At 56.3% G+C, this 15,354-nt stretch overlaps 1 protein-coding gene across 42 annotated transcripts in view; it reads left to right on the forward strand.

Moving 5' to 3' along the window:
* The first annotated feature begins 5,458 nt into the window (after window positions 1–5,458).
* CELF3 (CUGBP Elav-like family member 3) overlaps window positions 5,459–15,354 on the forward strand; it is a 15,060-nt gene continuing 5,164 nt past the window's right edge. For 10 of the 42 annotated variants that reach the window (XM_023724548.1, XM_023724564.1, XM_023724538.1 and 7 more), the window contains exons 1-7: window positions 5,516–5,660; window positions 6,899–6,981; window positions 12,663–12,711; window positions 13,113–13,241; window positions 13,378–13,457; window positions 14,847–14,990; window positions 15,148–15,289. In XM_023724548.1, coding sequence (XP_023580316.1) covers window positions 5,516–5,660; window positions 6,899–6,981; window positions 12,663–12,711; window positions 13,113–13,241; window positions 13,378–13,457; window positions 14,847–14,990; window positions 15,148–15,289 — 772 coding nt within the window. Of the gene's footprint in view, window positions 5,661–6,898; window positions 6,982–12,662; window positions 12,722–13,092; window positions 13,242–13,377; window positions 13,458–14,846; window positions 14,991–15,147; window positions 15,290–15,354 lie in introns of all 42 variants that reach the window. The other 32 variants (XM_023724537.1, XM_023724541.1, XM_023724559.1 and 29 more) reach the window with 7 other exon arrangements.

Below are 15,354 nucleotides of genomic sequence, written 5' to 3' on the forward strand. Positions count from 1 at the left end.
GCCCCCGGGCCCGCCCCCAGCCCTGGCCTCGCCCCGCCCCCGGCCCTGGCACCTCCCCGCCGCGGCCCTGCCAAGGGGGAGCCATATGGGGGCAGCTCGTCAGCCGAGGGGTCCTCTCGGGAGGGTCTCCGAAGGCTCTCCTGCCCCATCTTCGAGCAGGAGACGTGGGGGAAGGTCCTTAGTTATTGAGGTTCAATCTCGAAGGGCTGCTTGAGAGACCCGGATTCCATTCCTCTCGTGGTCCAGAGGACACTGAGGTCCATAGAGAAGAAATGACTTGCTCTTAGGCTCCAAGGTGCGGGCAGACAGACCGGCGCGGTATTTCATTTTACCGTCGTTTGAATGAGGGACACACGAACTTACGATTTTTTTAATCAGGCTAGACGGATTGTGTACGGAATGGCCCTTCTTCTTGACCCCACCAACCTCAAATAGTTTTTTCCTTAGCAAAGCTGGAAAAGCGGTTCCTAAGGCAGGGTCCCCAGAATCTGGTTCCTGACTCCCCAGGTGACTAGGGAAAGAGAATCCAGGGTTCTTCTCTTCCCACTAGCACAAAAGCCAAACACCATCCGCCTTGAAGACACGACATTGAAGTCTGGGATGCTTCAACAACACAGAAGCGCCCCGTGGGCTGTAGTAAACTGAGTTCTGAGAAGACCAGGCCATTCTCAGACTAAAGATGCTGGAAAGGACCTGGTGGACATTGTGCCAGGAGATTCCCCTTCTGGACTGACTTTCCTATGTAGATTTATTTTCTCTTCACCCTGGACATCTCATACATTCTAAATTATTTCTCCCACTCCTGAGTGAGTAGAGGAGGAGAGAGGGAGCTGGTCTTCAGGACTTGTTCTTCTGGTATCTAATTACGATGGGAGAGTGAAACAGACACCCACAAAGCTGAAAATAGCCGAGAAGACAGGAGCCTGTCAATACACACAAACCGAGCTTCCACGCCCGCAGGGATGGGGCCAGCAGAGGCCTTCCACGAGGAGGGAGAAGAGAATCCAAGACGGAGAGGCTTGCTTTTCAGATTTGAGCACGGAAAGAGTGGGAGAAACAAGCTCAGCAGTAGTCATGGCCTTGAAGTGGCCTCTCAGTGGTCTGCCTCTGTCCTTCCCAGCAAAGACTGAAAAAAAAAAAGAAAATATTGGCAGTTGCCAAGCCAGGGAAAAGCACAAGGAGTAAATTAGGCAGTAGGATACAAGCCCCTTTGCAGAAACCCTATCCAGGTTGTTAATCATTTTTTTTTTTCAGAGTGAGAGTTATGGGAGTGAGAGGGAGATAGGGTGCCATCTGACAGAGGTGATTGTTTTCAGGGGAGCAGAGGTCAACCAGAGGTGATAGTTCCTACTGGACAAGACCAGTGTCTTCCCACCCCCCACCCCCAGAGAAGCTACTGGTGGAGCCTCCGAGAGCCACACTGTCCAGTACGGTCACCACAAGCCACCTGTGGCTATTGAACACTTGTAGCGTGGCTGGTCTGAACTGAGATGAGCTGTAAGTGTAAACCACACAGGGAATTTTGAAGTCTTCATATGAAAAAAATAAAGTAAAATATCTCATTAATAATGTGTATATGTTAATAGATTTTGGTTATATCAAGTTAAATAAAATATATTATTGAAATTAATTTCACTTGTGTCTTTTTACTTTTTAATGTGGTGACTAGAAAATTTTAAATTATATATGTGGCTCGCATTATATTTCTGTTAGACAGCGCTGGTCTGGACTAGCAACCCTACACACACACATACACACAGACGTGCATATTCGTATATGATGCTCTCCTTTCCCCCCTCCTTCCTCATTCTACTATTCTATTTTCTTCTTGTGCTTTGAGAATCAGTCAAGCCTTCCTTGACTGATCACCATCCCATGGCCCAAATACCTGTGTGTGTGAGTGAGAGCATCTACTTTTATTTTCTTGACTACATCATAATATTCACTATTGCATATTTTGTTGGCTGACCTCTTGAGGGCAGGGAGGTTGTCAATTCTTTGTACACTCTCAGAGATTCTGTGGCAGATGTTTCCACTCTGAATCCAATTAGTGAGGCTAGTAAGTATGTGATGACTATCCACTCTGCCCACTCACACCACCACTTTATGCTTTTTCTGGAAAATATACGTTATTCAACATTTCTCATTTCCAGGAGTAGAGCTCTCCTTTTATAAAGTCAGTATTCTTTTACGTAGGGCTGCTTAGGTTTGGGTGCAGAGGAGTAAGAAAGAGGGAAGGCTTAGAGGTAGTGGGCAGAGAAAGGGCATTGGAAGAACGAATGCTTGGAAGCCCCCTTTGCTCCTGGAGAGAAATCCCCAGCATGATCCTCTGAGTCATAAGGTTGTTTTTCCCATCTCTGTCTCACAGGGCTCCCATCCTCCATGGCCTGAAAGAGCATCACCCGCTGTCACCCAGCAAGGAGTGTCTCACGAGAGCGCCCACCTCTTCTCCCCTAAACCCTGCCTCTCCTCTCAGATGGAAACCTTCCATCTGGGGACCACTAACTAAGCAAGGGATTGGAGGCATTTTGCTGCCTGCAGCTGTCTCCCCAATGACTGACTGGGAGGAGAAGCGAGGCGGAGTTCATTATAATTCATTTTTGTGGATGTTTAATATTTCAATTAATATGATTAGCCCCAAGCCTGAATGAACAGCAGGGCGGCAGATCTGCTGACAAGACACAGAGTAATGAGATCAACGGGCCATAGGGTCTTCCTAGGCTCCATCCTCAGAGGGCATGATCTGTTTAGCATCTCCATAAATACCAAGATCAGATTAGAAGGCAAGAAAAGGAGTCATGGGGGTGGGGTAGGTGAGTGGAAAGCTACTTTCCAGATGTGTTCCAACTTCTAGATTCCCTGGCTGCGCCATCACACCTTCTGGCCACCCAGTACTGAGTCCTCGCCCCATTTTGCCCCCACCCATCCTAGGGGAACTTACTAGGAGGACTGGGCATTCCATACAATGACAGATAATCATGTCTACACACACACACTCAAACATACACACCTGCCAGAATGTGGCTCAGGGCCACAGAAGCCTAGGCTAAGGAAGGATGGAAGTTGGTCAACAAGGAATCAAGCAATAGAAAGAAGGACTGACTGTCTCTCACCCAGGGCTCCAGTGAAGACACAAGAGGAAGAAAACCCAGGCATAACCACCCCTCCCCCCATCTCCAAGAGGACCGTTTGACATAGGAGTTAAACGTGTGGACTCAGGAGCCAGACTGCCCAGGCACCATTCTTTGTTGAACCTCTTACTAGCTGCATGACCTTAAGCAAGTTGTTTAATCATTCTGTGCCTCGGTTTCCTAGTCTTTATTTGAACCTACTTCATAAGATTGTGGTTAAAAGAGTTAGTAAATAGAAAGCACTTGGCACAATGCCTAGGACACCGGAAGTACCATGTAAGTGCTGGCTGATACTATTATTTCTCTTCCAGAAGAGGAACCTGCCTGCCATGATAGCTGAGGAATGGCCAACTGGGACATATTTCAGAGATGCAGTGCCACTGTGGAAACATCAGCCCCACATTGGGGTGACAGAGAGAACGACAGGGAGCCCCAGTCAGTGAGCACTTTATAGAAGACTAGGGCTGCAGCTGCTGAGGAGGTATGATGATAATCCTGCGTGGGGGGTGGGGGCAACGAAGGGCCAAGCACATGGAGGGTCATTCTCGCTCAGGTTATGGAGTAGACAATCATCCAAAGTATTGTTTAGGGGAATAGTAACCCCCAAATGTACTTCCCCCATCCGTCTTTGCTATCCGACTCAATTAGAGAGCCTCACTTAAGGAACCCAACCAAAGGGAGAAGCAAAAGAGAGTAACTGGGTTTCCTTTGCCCTAAAGAGGAGCTTGACAGCTGTGATTATTCCCGAGGAAGGAGTCGGGAATCTCTGCTCTTGTCAGAGGTTCTTTGCACGAACTGTTTATTCCAGAAACACGTTAAGCACGGACTACCAATGAGCCACTGCTAGACAGTAGGAGCGATGAAACGTGGACTCAAACGGCGCCCTGGTCTTCAAGGAGCTTACAGGCGGGACACTCTCACCGCCCCCACTGCCTTTCTGCCCACACGCTTACACACAAACCCCCAGAAGGAGAGAAGGGGGAGTCGGTAACCGCCAGAAAGCTTTCCTTTTCCTTGGTTCCTTTTCTGGAAAATACAGAGTTCCTCTCTGCCCTCACCGCGCCCCTCCCCGTTTTCCCTCTCTGGGTCCCTTCTGCCCTTTCCCCTCAGGCTGTAGCAACCGGCTTCCCTCCTCGTCCACTCCCTCCTACCCCCCAACCCGCCCATCTGTTCTTATTCCATTCTCTCTCCCCTACTTTCTTTCCTGAGCTCCCCACTCTTCGGCTCCCCAAGTGCCGGGCTCCCCTCTCCTCCTCCCCCCTGCTCCCCTCTCCCGGGTCTTCCCTTCCAGCACCGGGGACAGCTCCAGCCCCCGGAACAATGGACCCCACCTTAGGGCTCCTCTGTAAATTTTTCATCTTAGTGCCTTGCCCAGCTCCTGATTGGGGAGTCAGATGGGGGAAGGGTTATTATCAACAGGACCAGCTGCTCTTCTGGGGGCGGGAAGGGAGTCAGGGAGGATGGAGACAGAAAGAGGGCGTGGTCTGGCCTGGATTGTGCGTCCCTCTCCAGGGTAGAGAATTTGTCGGCCACCCCTGAGACTGACATCACTGATGTCAGGGGAAAGGAGGTGGGAGTGGGGAGGGGGGTGTGGAGGGGGGAGGTTTTTGTTGAGGAGAGCACGGCCGGAGAGCAGAGCTCCGGGACCCAGGTGACCGGGAAAGCAGGCGGCCCCAGCGGCGGGAGCAGCCGGCAGCAGCCCAGGCCCGGGGACCGGGGTGGGGGTGGGAGGGGGGCTGAGGGGAGGACCTTAAGGGGGGGCGGCAGGGCAGAAGGGACCCCTGGAACCCTGCCGCCATCAGAGATCAAGCATCTGGCATTAGGGATCTTCGGACCCAGCAGAAGGATCAGCCACAGGGGAGGTGTCCTCCTGGGGAAGCCAACGAGAGCTCCACCTGCCCCACATCAGGAGTGGGCCCCCTCACTGACGCGGCTGGCAACTATATCAGGCCCCTAGCCCCTCAGCCTCCATCCCCGTCGCCCTCCTCCGGCCTCTCCCCCACCTCCAGCTCTCACCTCAGCCCCCACTTCCCAGCCCTGTAAGCCCAGCCCTTGCTACCATCCTGACCCTCCAGGTTTGGGCCAAGCTGACCCCCATCCTGGGATATTTGCCAGATCTCTGGGAGGGAGATCGTTTGTTCAGGCTATGCCCCCTGGTGGCATGACAGTGTCTGCCTAGCCCCCTGACCCCTAGCCCTCAACTCCCTCGGCCGCCTTTGTGTGAAGAGCCGCCCCCCACCTGCTCAGCGTGTGGTTGGGGGCCAGCGGGAAAGCCAGCCCCGGCTGTGCCCCCGGCCCCCACCACTTCCCTCCTTGCTGGGCAGCTCCCCCTGGCCTTTGGGCTTCTCCCTGCTCCCCTCGGCCCCTCCTCCTGGGCCGCCCCAATGAAGGAGCCGGATGCCATCAAGCTATTTGTGGGGCAGATCCCGAGGCATCTGGAGGAAAAGGACCTGAAGCCCATCTTCGAACAGTTTGGTCGGATCTTCGAGCTGACCGTCATCAAGGACAAGTACACCGGGCTGCACAAGGGTGAGGAGCCAGGCCAGGCTGGAGGGGCTTCGGGGGTGGGCTGGGAGGCGGAAAGGAGGGGAAGGCTAGGCTGGAGGGATGGCATGGCTGCAAAGGGCTGATATGGAAGGACAAAGAGTTCAGGGGTTGGGGAGTGTGCATGGAGGCGCTGGAAGAGAGCTCACTCAGCTGTGGTGACCAGGGGGCTCCCGGATGCAAGACTTACCCTCTCTGGGGTGAAGAGTTGTCACTGAGGCTGCAGAGAGGTGGATCCCAAAGATGATGGTGTTCATGTCATGGGATGAACTCGTGAAAGAATGGAGGGATGAGGGAGCTGCTTTGGGTGATGAGAGGCTGGGCAGGTGTGTGTCTGTTCTGAGCCAGACTGATGATCTTTGTGGCCTCAGACAGTATTGGGATGGGGCTCAGGACACAGGGTCAGGTGCTCCATCCAGAGAGAGTGGAGATGAACTGGGCAGGGCAGCTCAGGATTAAAGAGAGGGGCCTGAGAAGGAGGATGTAAGGACAGAGATGGGTAAAGATCTGGGAAGCGTGGGGGACTTAGAAAGTTAAGGGAGCTGAGGCAAAAGAAGAACCTTCCCATGCCTATCCAAGACTCGGGTGGGCTAAGCAGGGCTGAAACCAAGGCCCCGGGCCCAAGGGTCAGGACCTGGAGAGCTCCAGACACTGGGGATGAGAGGCCACCCTACCTTCCTCCCTCCACGGGGCCCAGGTAAAGGGCACTTCTGGCTAACTGCTCCCCGCTTTGCTTCTCTGTTCCACCCTCCATCTTCCACTTGCCCCCCGTGGGGTTGGGGGGAGATGAGGAAGTAGGGAAAACGGGAGAGGAGAGGGGTGATGAGGACCAAGATGGAGGGAGGTGGAGGTGAAGGAGAAAGGGGGAAGAAGACCCGTTAAGGAAGACAGGAAACAACAGTCCAGGTTCTTGTCTGGCGGTCACATGGCCCTTCTCCTCCCCCCACACAAAGCCCGTCTCCAGACAGCTCCAGCGCTCTCTCTTCACCGTCGCCACCACCATTTAGGCCCCAGGTCTCTGCCGCCATGCTCACCCCCCAGAAACCCCCTGGAGCAGGATGCCTACCCCTCTCCCACAGCTCCCCAGCTCTGCAGGCAGAAGAAGGCCAGAAGGGAAGAGCTTCCCAGTCCTCAGCCTCGTGGTGGGTGGGGGGAGCCTTTTTGGGTGGGGAGGCCAGCGACTCACACCCCCACCCTGTCTCTCTGCCCCTGCCCCACCTCAGGATGTGCCTTCCTGACCTACTGTGCCCGCGATTCAGCCCTGAAGGCCCAGAGCGCCCTGCACGAACAGAAGACGCTGCCAGGGGTGAGTCCCGGCCTTGCAGGGCCCGGGGGCTGAAAAGGGCCTGAGAAGTGCCAGGGGGCTTACTACCTCCTGACACCGAACAAACTGGTTTTGGGGTTTTTTTCTCCTTAGGAGGTCCCTCTCTCTTTCCAGCATCCATCTTTCTTGCTGTAGGTGCTTGTGTTTCTTCTCACCTGGAGAGAAGGAAACCACTGTTATCTTGACCTTTGCAAGAAGCAGATGCAGCCCCTTCCCCGTTTCCCAAGCTGCCCGTGGGGCAGCACCTAGAGAGAGGCATGGAGAGAAAACTTGGGACACCAAGGGTGGGTCAGGGTGAGAAGGCCTGCATTTGTGGCTTTGGAGAGGAAGCCAACTGGGAGATAGGGGTGCCTGCTGCCCTGGAAACAGGCAGCTGGTGCCTGCTGGCTTGGCATCTCTGTGCTGGCTTTTGAGCTCAAACAGGCTCAGTGTCTCCCCGGAAGAGCCACGGGAACACAGCCACAGGCATAGGGTGGAGCAGAGGCAAGGGCAGAGCAGAGACCACTGTGGAGACCAGGCCTGGCCACCAAGTGCTCAGGGAGCAGGGGTGGCCTCCCTGGAGATGCTCTCCTCCTGCAACGCTCATTGCCTCTTCTTCTCAGCCAGGCTTTCAGACTGTCCCAGGCCAGGGCTGGCAACCGAGGGCAGGAGACTGGAGAGAAAGCATGTCTCCTCTGGGGATCTCTGCTTCTCTTGTCTCCCAGGCTGTGAGGCTCAGGAAGTACTTCCTGGAACCTCACTCACATCCATCCCTTCAGTAAACATTTGCTAAGTGCTGTCTGGGTGCCGAGGACACATCTGTCACAACCTCTGCTCCGTCCCCCATGAGGGAGATGGAGGCGACGCTGATTCTCCATCTCTTCTGGGAGGGAAACAGACAAAACAAGACAGGGAAAGAGGGTGAGGGGACCCAGAAAAATTAGAACTCCTTACCACCCCCAAGGAGCCCTGGTGGTGCAGTGGTTCAGTTCTCAGCTGCTAACCAAAAGGTCTGCAGCTTGAACCCGCCAGCCACTCAGCGGGACAAAGGTGCGGCAGTCTGCTTCTGTATAAGATTTCCAGCCTTGGAAACCCTATGGGGCAGTTGTACTCGGTCCTATAGGGTCACTATGAGTTGGAATCGACTCATTGGCAATGGGTTTTGGGTTTTCAACACCCCCAACTTCAAGCCCTTCATAGATCCATGACCCAACCCCATGGTGGTCCCTCAACCTTCAAGTTCTGCTAGGAAAGAAAATCCCAACGCCAGTACCCTCCACCACGGTCTTATCCCAGTCCGTGGGGAGACCACCCAGCACAGCCATTACTCCACAGAGTGAGGAGCCTGGGCGTGTGCGTGAAGCAGTCTTGGGGGAGGGGGTCCAGGAGCACAAGTGTGCATGCAGGCGCGTGGGTGGGCATCCCCGGGGTGCCAGGCGTGAGGGGGTGAACATGACTTTGTATCACGTCTCCACTTTCCTTTCCCCCCTTTCCTCTGTGGAGCCCCTCACAAGTCAACCACTGTCATCTTCACTGCTGTTTCTCTCTCTTTTTCTGTCTGTCTCCCCATCTCAGAGTCCCTGAAGAAACCAGACTAGGGGGAAAGAGAGAAAAAGGGAGACTTGGCTGTGAGAGATGGCCTGGGGGTGGGCATAAGCCCCAGGGGCCAAGTGTGTCAGCTGGGGCATCCCCCCCAGGCCTGTCCCTTCCAGCTGCCTGAATTGGCTCAGGCAGGGCTCCATCCTGGGTGAGGACAGGCGCCCCTCCCCTTCTGAGTAAACATGGCCCGGGTGGGGGTGCGGAAGAAGGGCGCCCGGGTTAACCATTGCCTAGCCCTGCCCCAGAGCTCCCAGGCGACCTGAGTTCTCCACTTCAGCCTCTTGCCCCAGGGGACAGAGTCCACAGGGACCTGACAGGACTTCCAGCAGGAAATGAAGGGTCCTATCCTTCAAGGGGGACCCCCATCCTGGGGACTTGGGGAGCAGACCAAGGGCAGTCTGGGGGAGCAGATGTCTGATGGAGCCCCGCCTGGCCCTTTGTCTCCCCCAGGTTTTTTCTCCTGCCACCTGCCCTCCTTGCCGGCAGCGCTGTTTGCCCCCCGACAGTCATTGTGTCTGCGTGGACACAGTGCGCCGGCTCATGTACCAGGTGCGCTGGGTAGTTCTTCCTGCTGTCTGATCGCCATGCCCTCCTCCTGCAAGTTCTTTCTTAATGGGAGCATTGGCATTTAGCCCTCTCTCCTTTCTTCCTGTCTGGTCACCCCCGAATCTGGAAGGTGCCACCATATTAGGGCCATACCGCGGGCTGCAGAGAGGAAGAATGGGGGCCAGGCCTGGGGCTGCCTAGCCTCACCTCCTTTTCTCTCCTCCAAGAGTTCCCAGGAGTGGCTCTGCCATAGGCCTCTGGATTTGTCCTGCAAGCAGGGTGTGGCCCCTTGGAGGTTGTGGTGATGAGCAGCTCCCCAGCCTGGCCCACCTTGCCCCTCCACCTGGACCAAAATCCCCCTCTGGGGACCTGGGCCTTTGCTGTCGCCGTGTTGTTGGGCGGGTGGATTCTGGCCCCATGGAAAGGACGGGTCTGTGGTCCAGGACACTAGGCCCAAGTCTGGAGCCGCGAGTGGCAAAGGTGTCAGACCTGTGCCCTCAGGAGAATTAGGTTTTGTGGGAGTGATTAGCTCTTCCTGGAAGTGGGGTCTTCGCTGTTGGTGACAAGGATGCCGTCCTTAAAAGTGGGGGGATCTCAGTGATGCTTGGTTGGGGTATAAATAGCCCCTTCTTCTTTGGGAGGCCCTAGGGAGGGCTTATCACCTGGCAGGTGGTAGCTAGGGAAGAGAGGCGCCTGGTGCTAGTCGCCAGGTAAACAGGGCACAGCTGGACTCAGGGGAGGGGGCAGGTGTGCCCAAGCTGAGCTAATAAAGACTGAGCTTCCCACATGAAGTGCCAGGCCAAGGAAAGCGAGGCTGGGGATGGGGACTGGCAGGGGCAGATTATCCAGTAGGCAAGGTAAGCTCTGTGCTTACCTTGCTGACCAGATCATCTGTAGTGAACACTTCCACATATTTTTCACCACATCAGAGACTCTGCTTCTAGAGATGGCTGGCATGTGTCTCTCTCCCAACTCCACATCGCCTTCCTACAGAATCAAAGCCTCTTTTCAAATTTACAATCCCTGACGGGGCGGATGACCCGGTAAGCAAGGTAAGCACGGGCTTACTTGTGTTTACTTACTAATCTGTAGTGAACAAGTTCCCGTGGGTCTCATCACTACAGATGGTCTGGTAAGCAAGGTAAGTACCGTGCTTACCTTGCCTATTGGCTACTCGCCCTGGGACTGGGGGCACCGAGCCAGGCTGTCTGTGATGGCGTGGGGGGATCTGCCATCAGCATGGGTTTGTACACTTGTGTGTGTGTCTTTGAATTCATTTCAGCTGTGGGCGTTTACTGGTATGTTAATTATGTGCCTGGCAGCCTGTGTAGGGAGCGACCGGCATCCTGTCTCTCTGGGTCCCAGGTTCCCTATCCTACGGGCTTGGTGGGAAGGGGTTAGTGCCAAGCGTAAGAATCCCCCAACCCTGAGGCCCTGGTTCTGTTCCCACCTCCACGGGCAGGGATGGCTGCTGAAGGGTGTCTGTGAGGGAACCTCCTGATGGCTTTGGCTACAGCACAGGAGAGAAGGAAGCGTGAAAGACCAAGAGCCCCTGAACGTCTGACCCCTACCCCTTGCCTTGCCCGACATGCGAAAACCAAACCCATTGCCGTGGAGTTGATTCCAACTCACAGTGACCCTATGCGACCGAGTCGACTGCCCCCTTAAGGTTTCCAAGGTTGTCAATCTTGGCGGAAGCAGACCGCCACATCTTTCTCCCACATAGCGGCAGGTGGGTTTGAATTGCTGACCTTTTGGTTAACAGCGAAGTGCTTTAACCACTGCACCACTAGGGCTCCTGGAGCAGAGTACAAACCCACACACACACACAGGAGCTCCTAAAGAGATTTAACCTCAGATGGGATAATCCCAGATTGGTGGAAGATAGAGCCGGGGCAGATTGGCTGGGGGACAATCTCTGCCCCACCAGCTGTTCTGGGATCCAGAGATCTGGGGTCAGGTCCCAGGGAAGGAGTATCAGCTGGAGCAGGGCTGGCCTAACTGCGTGATAGTGGCTGGTATGACCTGACACGTGGGGACGGGTCCAGTGTGGGAAGGGGTGGGGCTTCTTCGTGTTAAGTGAGGATGACACACGAGATTCCAAATGCTGGAATGCTAGAGCTGAAGGAACCCGACTAGAGACGGTGGGACCCACCCTGGTGTTACAGATGAGGAAGGTGAGGCCAGAGAAGAGAAGTGACTGGTCCAAGGTCACCCAGCTAGTGAGTGGCAGGGCCCATCCTCAAACCCAGGTCTCCTGACTCCCAGTCCAGCGCCTTTCCTGAGGGTACCTTTAGCTCCACCCTCAGAATGTAGATGAATGGTTTTTTTGATTTTATGTCACTGGAAATAGGATTGCCTGCCCCACCATCAGATGAGTGGGGTGACTAGGTGTGGCCCCAAGGGTCAGAGTTGTCAATAGCCAAGTATTTTCAGACACCGAAGACTGAATCCTTCCCCTCCCTCTCTAGTTCCTGAGAAGCTCCCACCCAGATTAAGGAAATCAACCTGCAGGAGGGATGTCAAGTCCTCTCACCAGACGGGAACTTGGGGGGTGGGTCTGGGGATGTCTCTGAACAAAAGGAGGTTCCGTGGGCTGGGGGGGAGGTTAGAGCTCTGGGGGACTCACATGTACAGGAAGAACCACTAAGGGTTGGACAGAGTCTCCTCCAGAGACGTCTCTGCTCCAGAGAGACACCAAGGGTCTGGTCTGGACCAGGGAGGGCAGGGGCAGGGACACGTGCCCCCCGCAGGGCCCGCTCTGCAGTCTCCCTCCAGAATCAGGAAGCTTTTCCGGGCCCCTCCCCCACCTCCCAGCCCCCACCAAGTCCTCCACCCCCAGCATACCCCGTTCCCACCCCCCCTTCTCCGGGTGTGTGGAGAGGCAGAAGTGATGACGTCACCACGGTCGCCAGGACGACGGGGACGGATAAATCAGGCTGAGTGGGCGGTTGCCATGGCGCGCATTCTCCCGTTGCCACGGAGACTGGGCATCTGCTCCCTTTGTCCTGCCGGAGTGCCTTCCCCCTGGGGTCAGGGGGTGTCGGGGGCAGGAAGAGAAGCAGGCATACCTCTAGGGGTCAGAAGGGAGTGGGACATCTGTGGGGGCTCCCTCAGTCTACACTGCTCCTTGGGGCTCCTTCATGGGGTGGCCTCAGTTGCTGCTACTTTGTAGAATTGAGGCAGCTCTTGTTGAATAGCTCTTGGTTGGGCTCCATCTCAGGACCCAAGTCCTATGGCGAGCCTCACTGTCCCCCCAAGGGGGCAGCACCTGTCCCTCCCTGGCCAGGTCATCTGGGGCCCGGCCTGAGCCTGGAGCTGTGCCCTAGGAGAACCCTTTCTGATTTCCTCTCCTTCCACTGCCTCTAATCCCTTTGGGTCCTAACTCTACCCAAGATTAGGCCCTCTTCCTTCCTTTCTCAGAGACACAGAGGGCCTGGGGTTTGCTCTTGTGGGCCTCCCTGCAGGTCCTGGCCTGGGGAAGGCTCTTGGGGTGTTCAGGGGAGTCCCCAGCAGCTGCCTTCTCTTCTCTCCTGTAGATGAACAGGCCGATCCAGGTCAAGCCAGCCGACAGCGAGAACCGAGGAGGTAGGTTCTGTACCTTTGGACTCAGCCCCTCTCACCTGCCGCCATCCTGGGCCTAGGAGTAGTTGGGGGACAGCTTTTCTCAAGGAAGACAGTCTGACAACTGGAAGGACTCCCAGTAAAGGATGGGGTGGCATCTGGCCCATTATCAGGATGGCAAAACTGAGACCCAGCATGCAGCCTAAGTCCTTCTGAGCTGGGACAAGCACTCCATAACTGTCGTCCACCCCAGTCATTACCCCTTTCACACCCTACAGCCACTGGTCCCCAGGGTGGGGGTGTCTGAACTCCAGGGAAAAGTTGAAGGTGAAGGCCTGGGTTCAGGCCTATCCCAAGCAGGAACAGGGCTGGGAAGACAGCCGGAAGGCCCTAAACACGCCCTCCTCTGCGCCCCAACCCCCCAGAAGACCGGAAGCTCTTTGTGGGGATGCTAGGGAAGCAGCAGACAGATGAGGACGTGCGGAAGATGTTTGAGCCTTTCGGCACCATAGCCGAGTGCACTGTGCTCCGGGGCCCCGACGGCGCCAGCAAAGGTAGCCCACTCCCTCCCCTTCCTGCGCGGGGCCTGCGTGCCCTCCCGGCCCTCCACCCTGGCTTCCTGGGCAATGGGGACTCTGGGGGCTCTCGGGGGGCACTCACCCCTTTCCTCCTCCACCCTGACCGCGCTAGGCTGCGCCTTCGTGAAGTTCCAGACCCACGCCGAGGCCCAGGCGGCCATCAGCACCCTCCACAGCAGCCGGACCCTGCCGGTGAGTCCCCGCCCCCACCCGGGCTGCTCCAGCCCTGCGTCCCCCATGCCAGGCCCCGGCCCAGAGGGGACACTCCACTCAGGCTAGGCTCCTTGAAGGTATTTGAAAGGAATTTTCTGGTAGAAGAATCAAACTGCTCAGGGACACCCTCGTATTTTAAATAACACCTCCCCGCCTCCCACCCTCATCCCTTAGCCCTGATCTTCAGGCTGAGGTCTCACCCTCCTGTCCTGCCTGCTCCATCCCTCTTCGTCCTGGCCTCAGCCAGTCCTTTCTCCCGCCTTCCCATATCCCCCCGCCCTCATTGGCTGGGGCATCGGGACACTTGTCCACGCACCCGCGTACCCTCCACATCAGCGTCGGTGCCAGCTGACCCCACTCTCGGAGGTTCCCCCACAGAGCAAGGCTCTCAGACGGAGCTAGCTGGCTCCGAGGGACTAGGGATGTGAGCTCCCACATCCCCAGATTCTCCCGCAGGGGCTGGACAAGCACTGAGCAGGATTCAGCCTCAGGTAGAGACCCGCATTAGATGACCTTAGGTCCCTTCTCGCTCTGATTCGAGGATAATCCTTGCAAATGTTCCAGTGTGGTTCTTCTTTGGCTCAGGCTGGTGTTTAAATTTGAGGCCACTTTCTCTGAGCACACAGTGAGGGCTGGGGTGTGGAGGTGGGAATCATGGTGAAGGAGGTGGGGCGGCTACCTGGCAGGACCAGCCTGAGGTTACACATTTGCTGGGGTGACATCCAGCTCAGAATCCTCACGGAATTCCAGCGATGCCCGTTCCATTTCTACAGGCCTTACACCTTTCAGGGAAACCCTGGTGGTGTAGTGGTTAAGGGCTACGGCTGCTAACCAAAAGGTCAGCAGTTCAAATCCACCAGGCGCTCCTTGGAAACTCTATGGAGCAGTTCTACACTGTCCTATAGGGTCGCTATGCGTCAGAATCAACTTGATGGCAGTGGGTTTGGTTTTGGTTCACTTTGCAAGGGGTTCCTGGCTGGTGTGAACAATTAAGCACTCGGCTGCTAACCAAAGGTTGGAGGTTCGAGTCCGCCCAGGCCTGGTGGATCTACTCACTCCTGAAAAGTCAGCCATTGAGAACCCCATGGAGCACAGTCCTACTATGATGCACCCGGGGTCCCAATGAGTGGGAACTGACTGCAAGGCAACCGATTTGGTTTTTTGGGTTCACTTTCCAAGCGCACGTCTTCACCTTCCTCAGCCTTCTCCAGCCTCTGACACATCCCGGCACCCACCGGGGGGATTAAACTTCTCCGTCTGACTTGGGCAAAACCTTGGCTGTCCTCCAGGAGAGACAGCACTGAGGCCAGGTCTGAGGGCTCTGGCGAGGAGAGACCCCGACTCTGTCCCTCTGTCCTGTGTGCCCAGGGTGCCTCGTCCAGCCTGGTGGTGAAGTTTGCTGACACAGAGAAGGAGCGGGGTCTCCGCCGAATGCAGCAGGTGGCCACCCAGCTGGGCATGTTCAGCCCGATCGCCCTCCAGTTTGGAGCTTACAGCGCCTACACCCAGGCCGTGAGCGCTGCCCCCTGGCTGGGCCGTCTCCATCCCTCCTGGTCCCTTGTGTCCTGCCCCCACTCCTCCCAGTGCCCAGGCCCAGAGCTGGGAGGGGGCCAAGAGGGAGCACAGGGGCCTGGGCCCAGCCTCCTCTCTTTCCACTGCCCTCCCGCAGCTGATGCAGCAGCAGGCAGCCCTGGTAGCGGCTCACAGTGCCTACCTCAGCCCCATGGCCACCATGGCTGCCGTGCAGATGCAGCACATGGCTGCCATCAATGCCAACGGCCTCATTGCCACCCCCATCACCCCATCCTCAGGTAAAGCCTGGGCAGCGCAGGGCAGGGCTGGGCTGGGCTGGGCTGGTCAGGGCTGGGCTGGGCTG

This window comes from Trichechus manatus, unplaced genomic scaffold (assembly GCF_000243295.1).
Source record: "Trichechus manatus latirostris isolate Lorelei unplaced genomic scaffold, TriManLat1.0 scaffold00250, whole genome shotgun sequence".
NCBI classification, from domain to species: domain Eukaryota; kingdom Metazoa; phylum Chordata; class Mammalia; order Sirenia; family Trichechidae; genus Trichechus; species Trichechus manatus.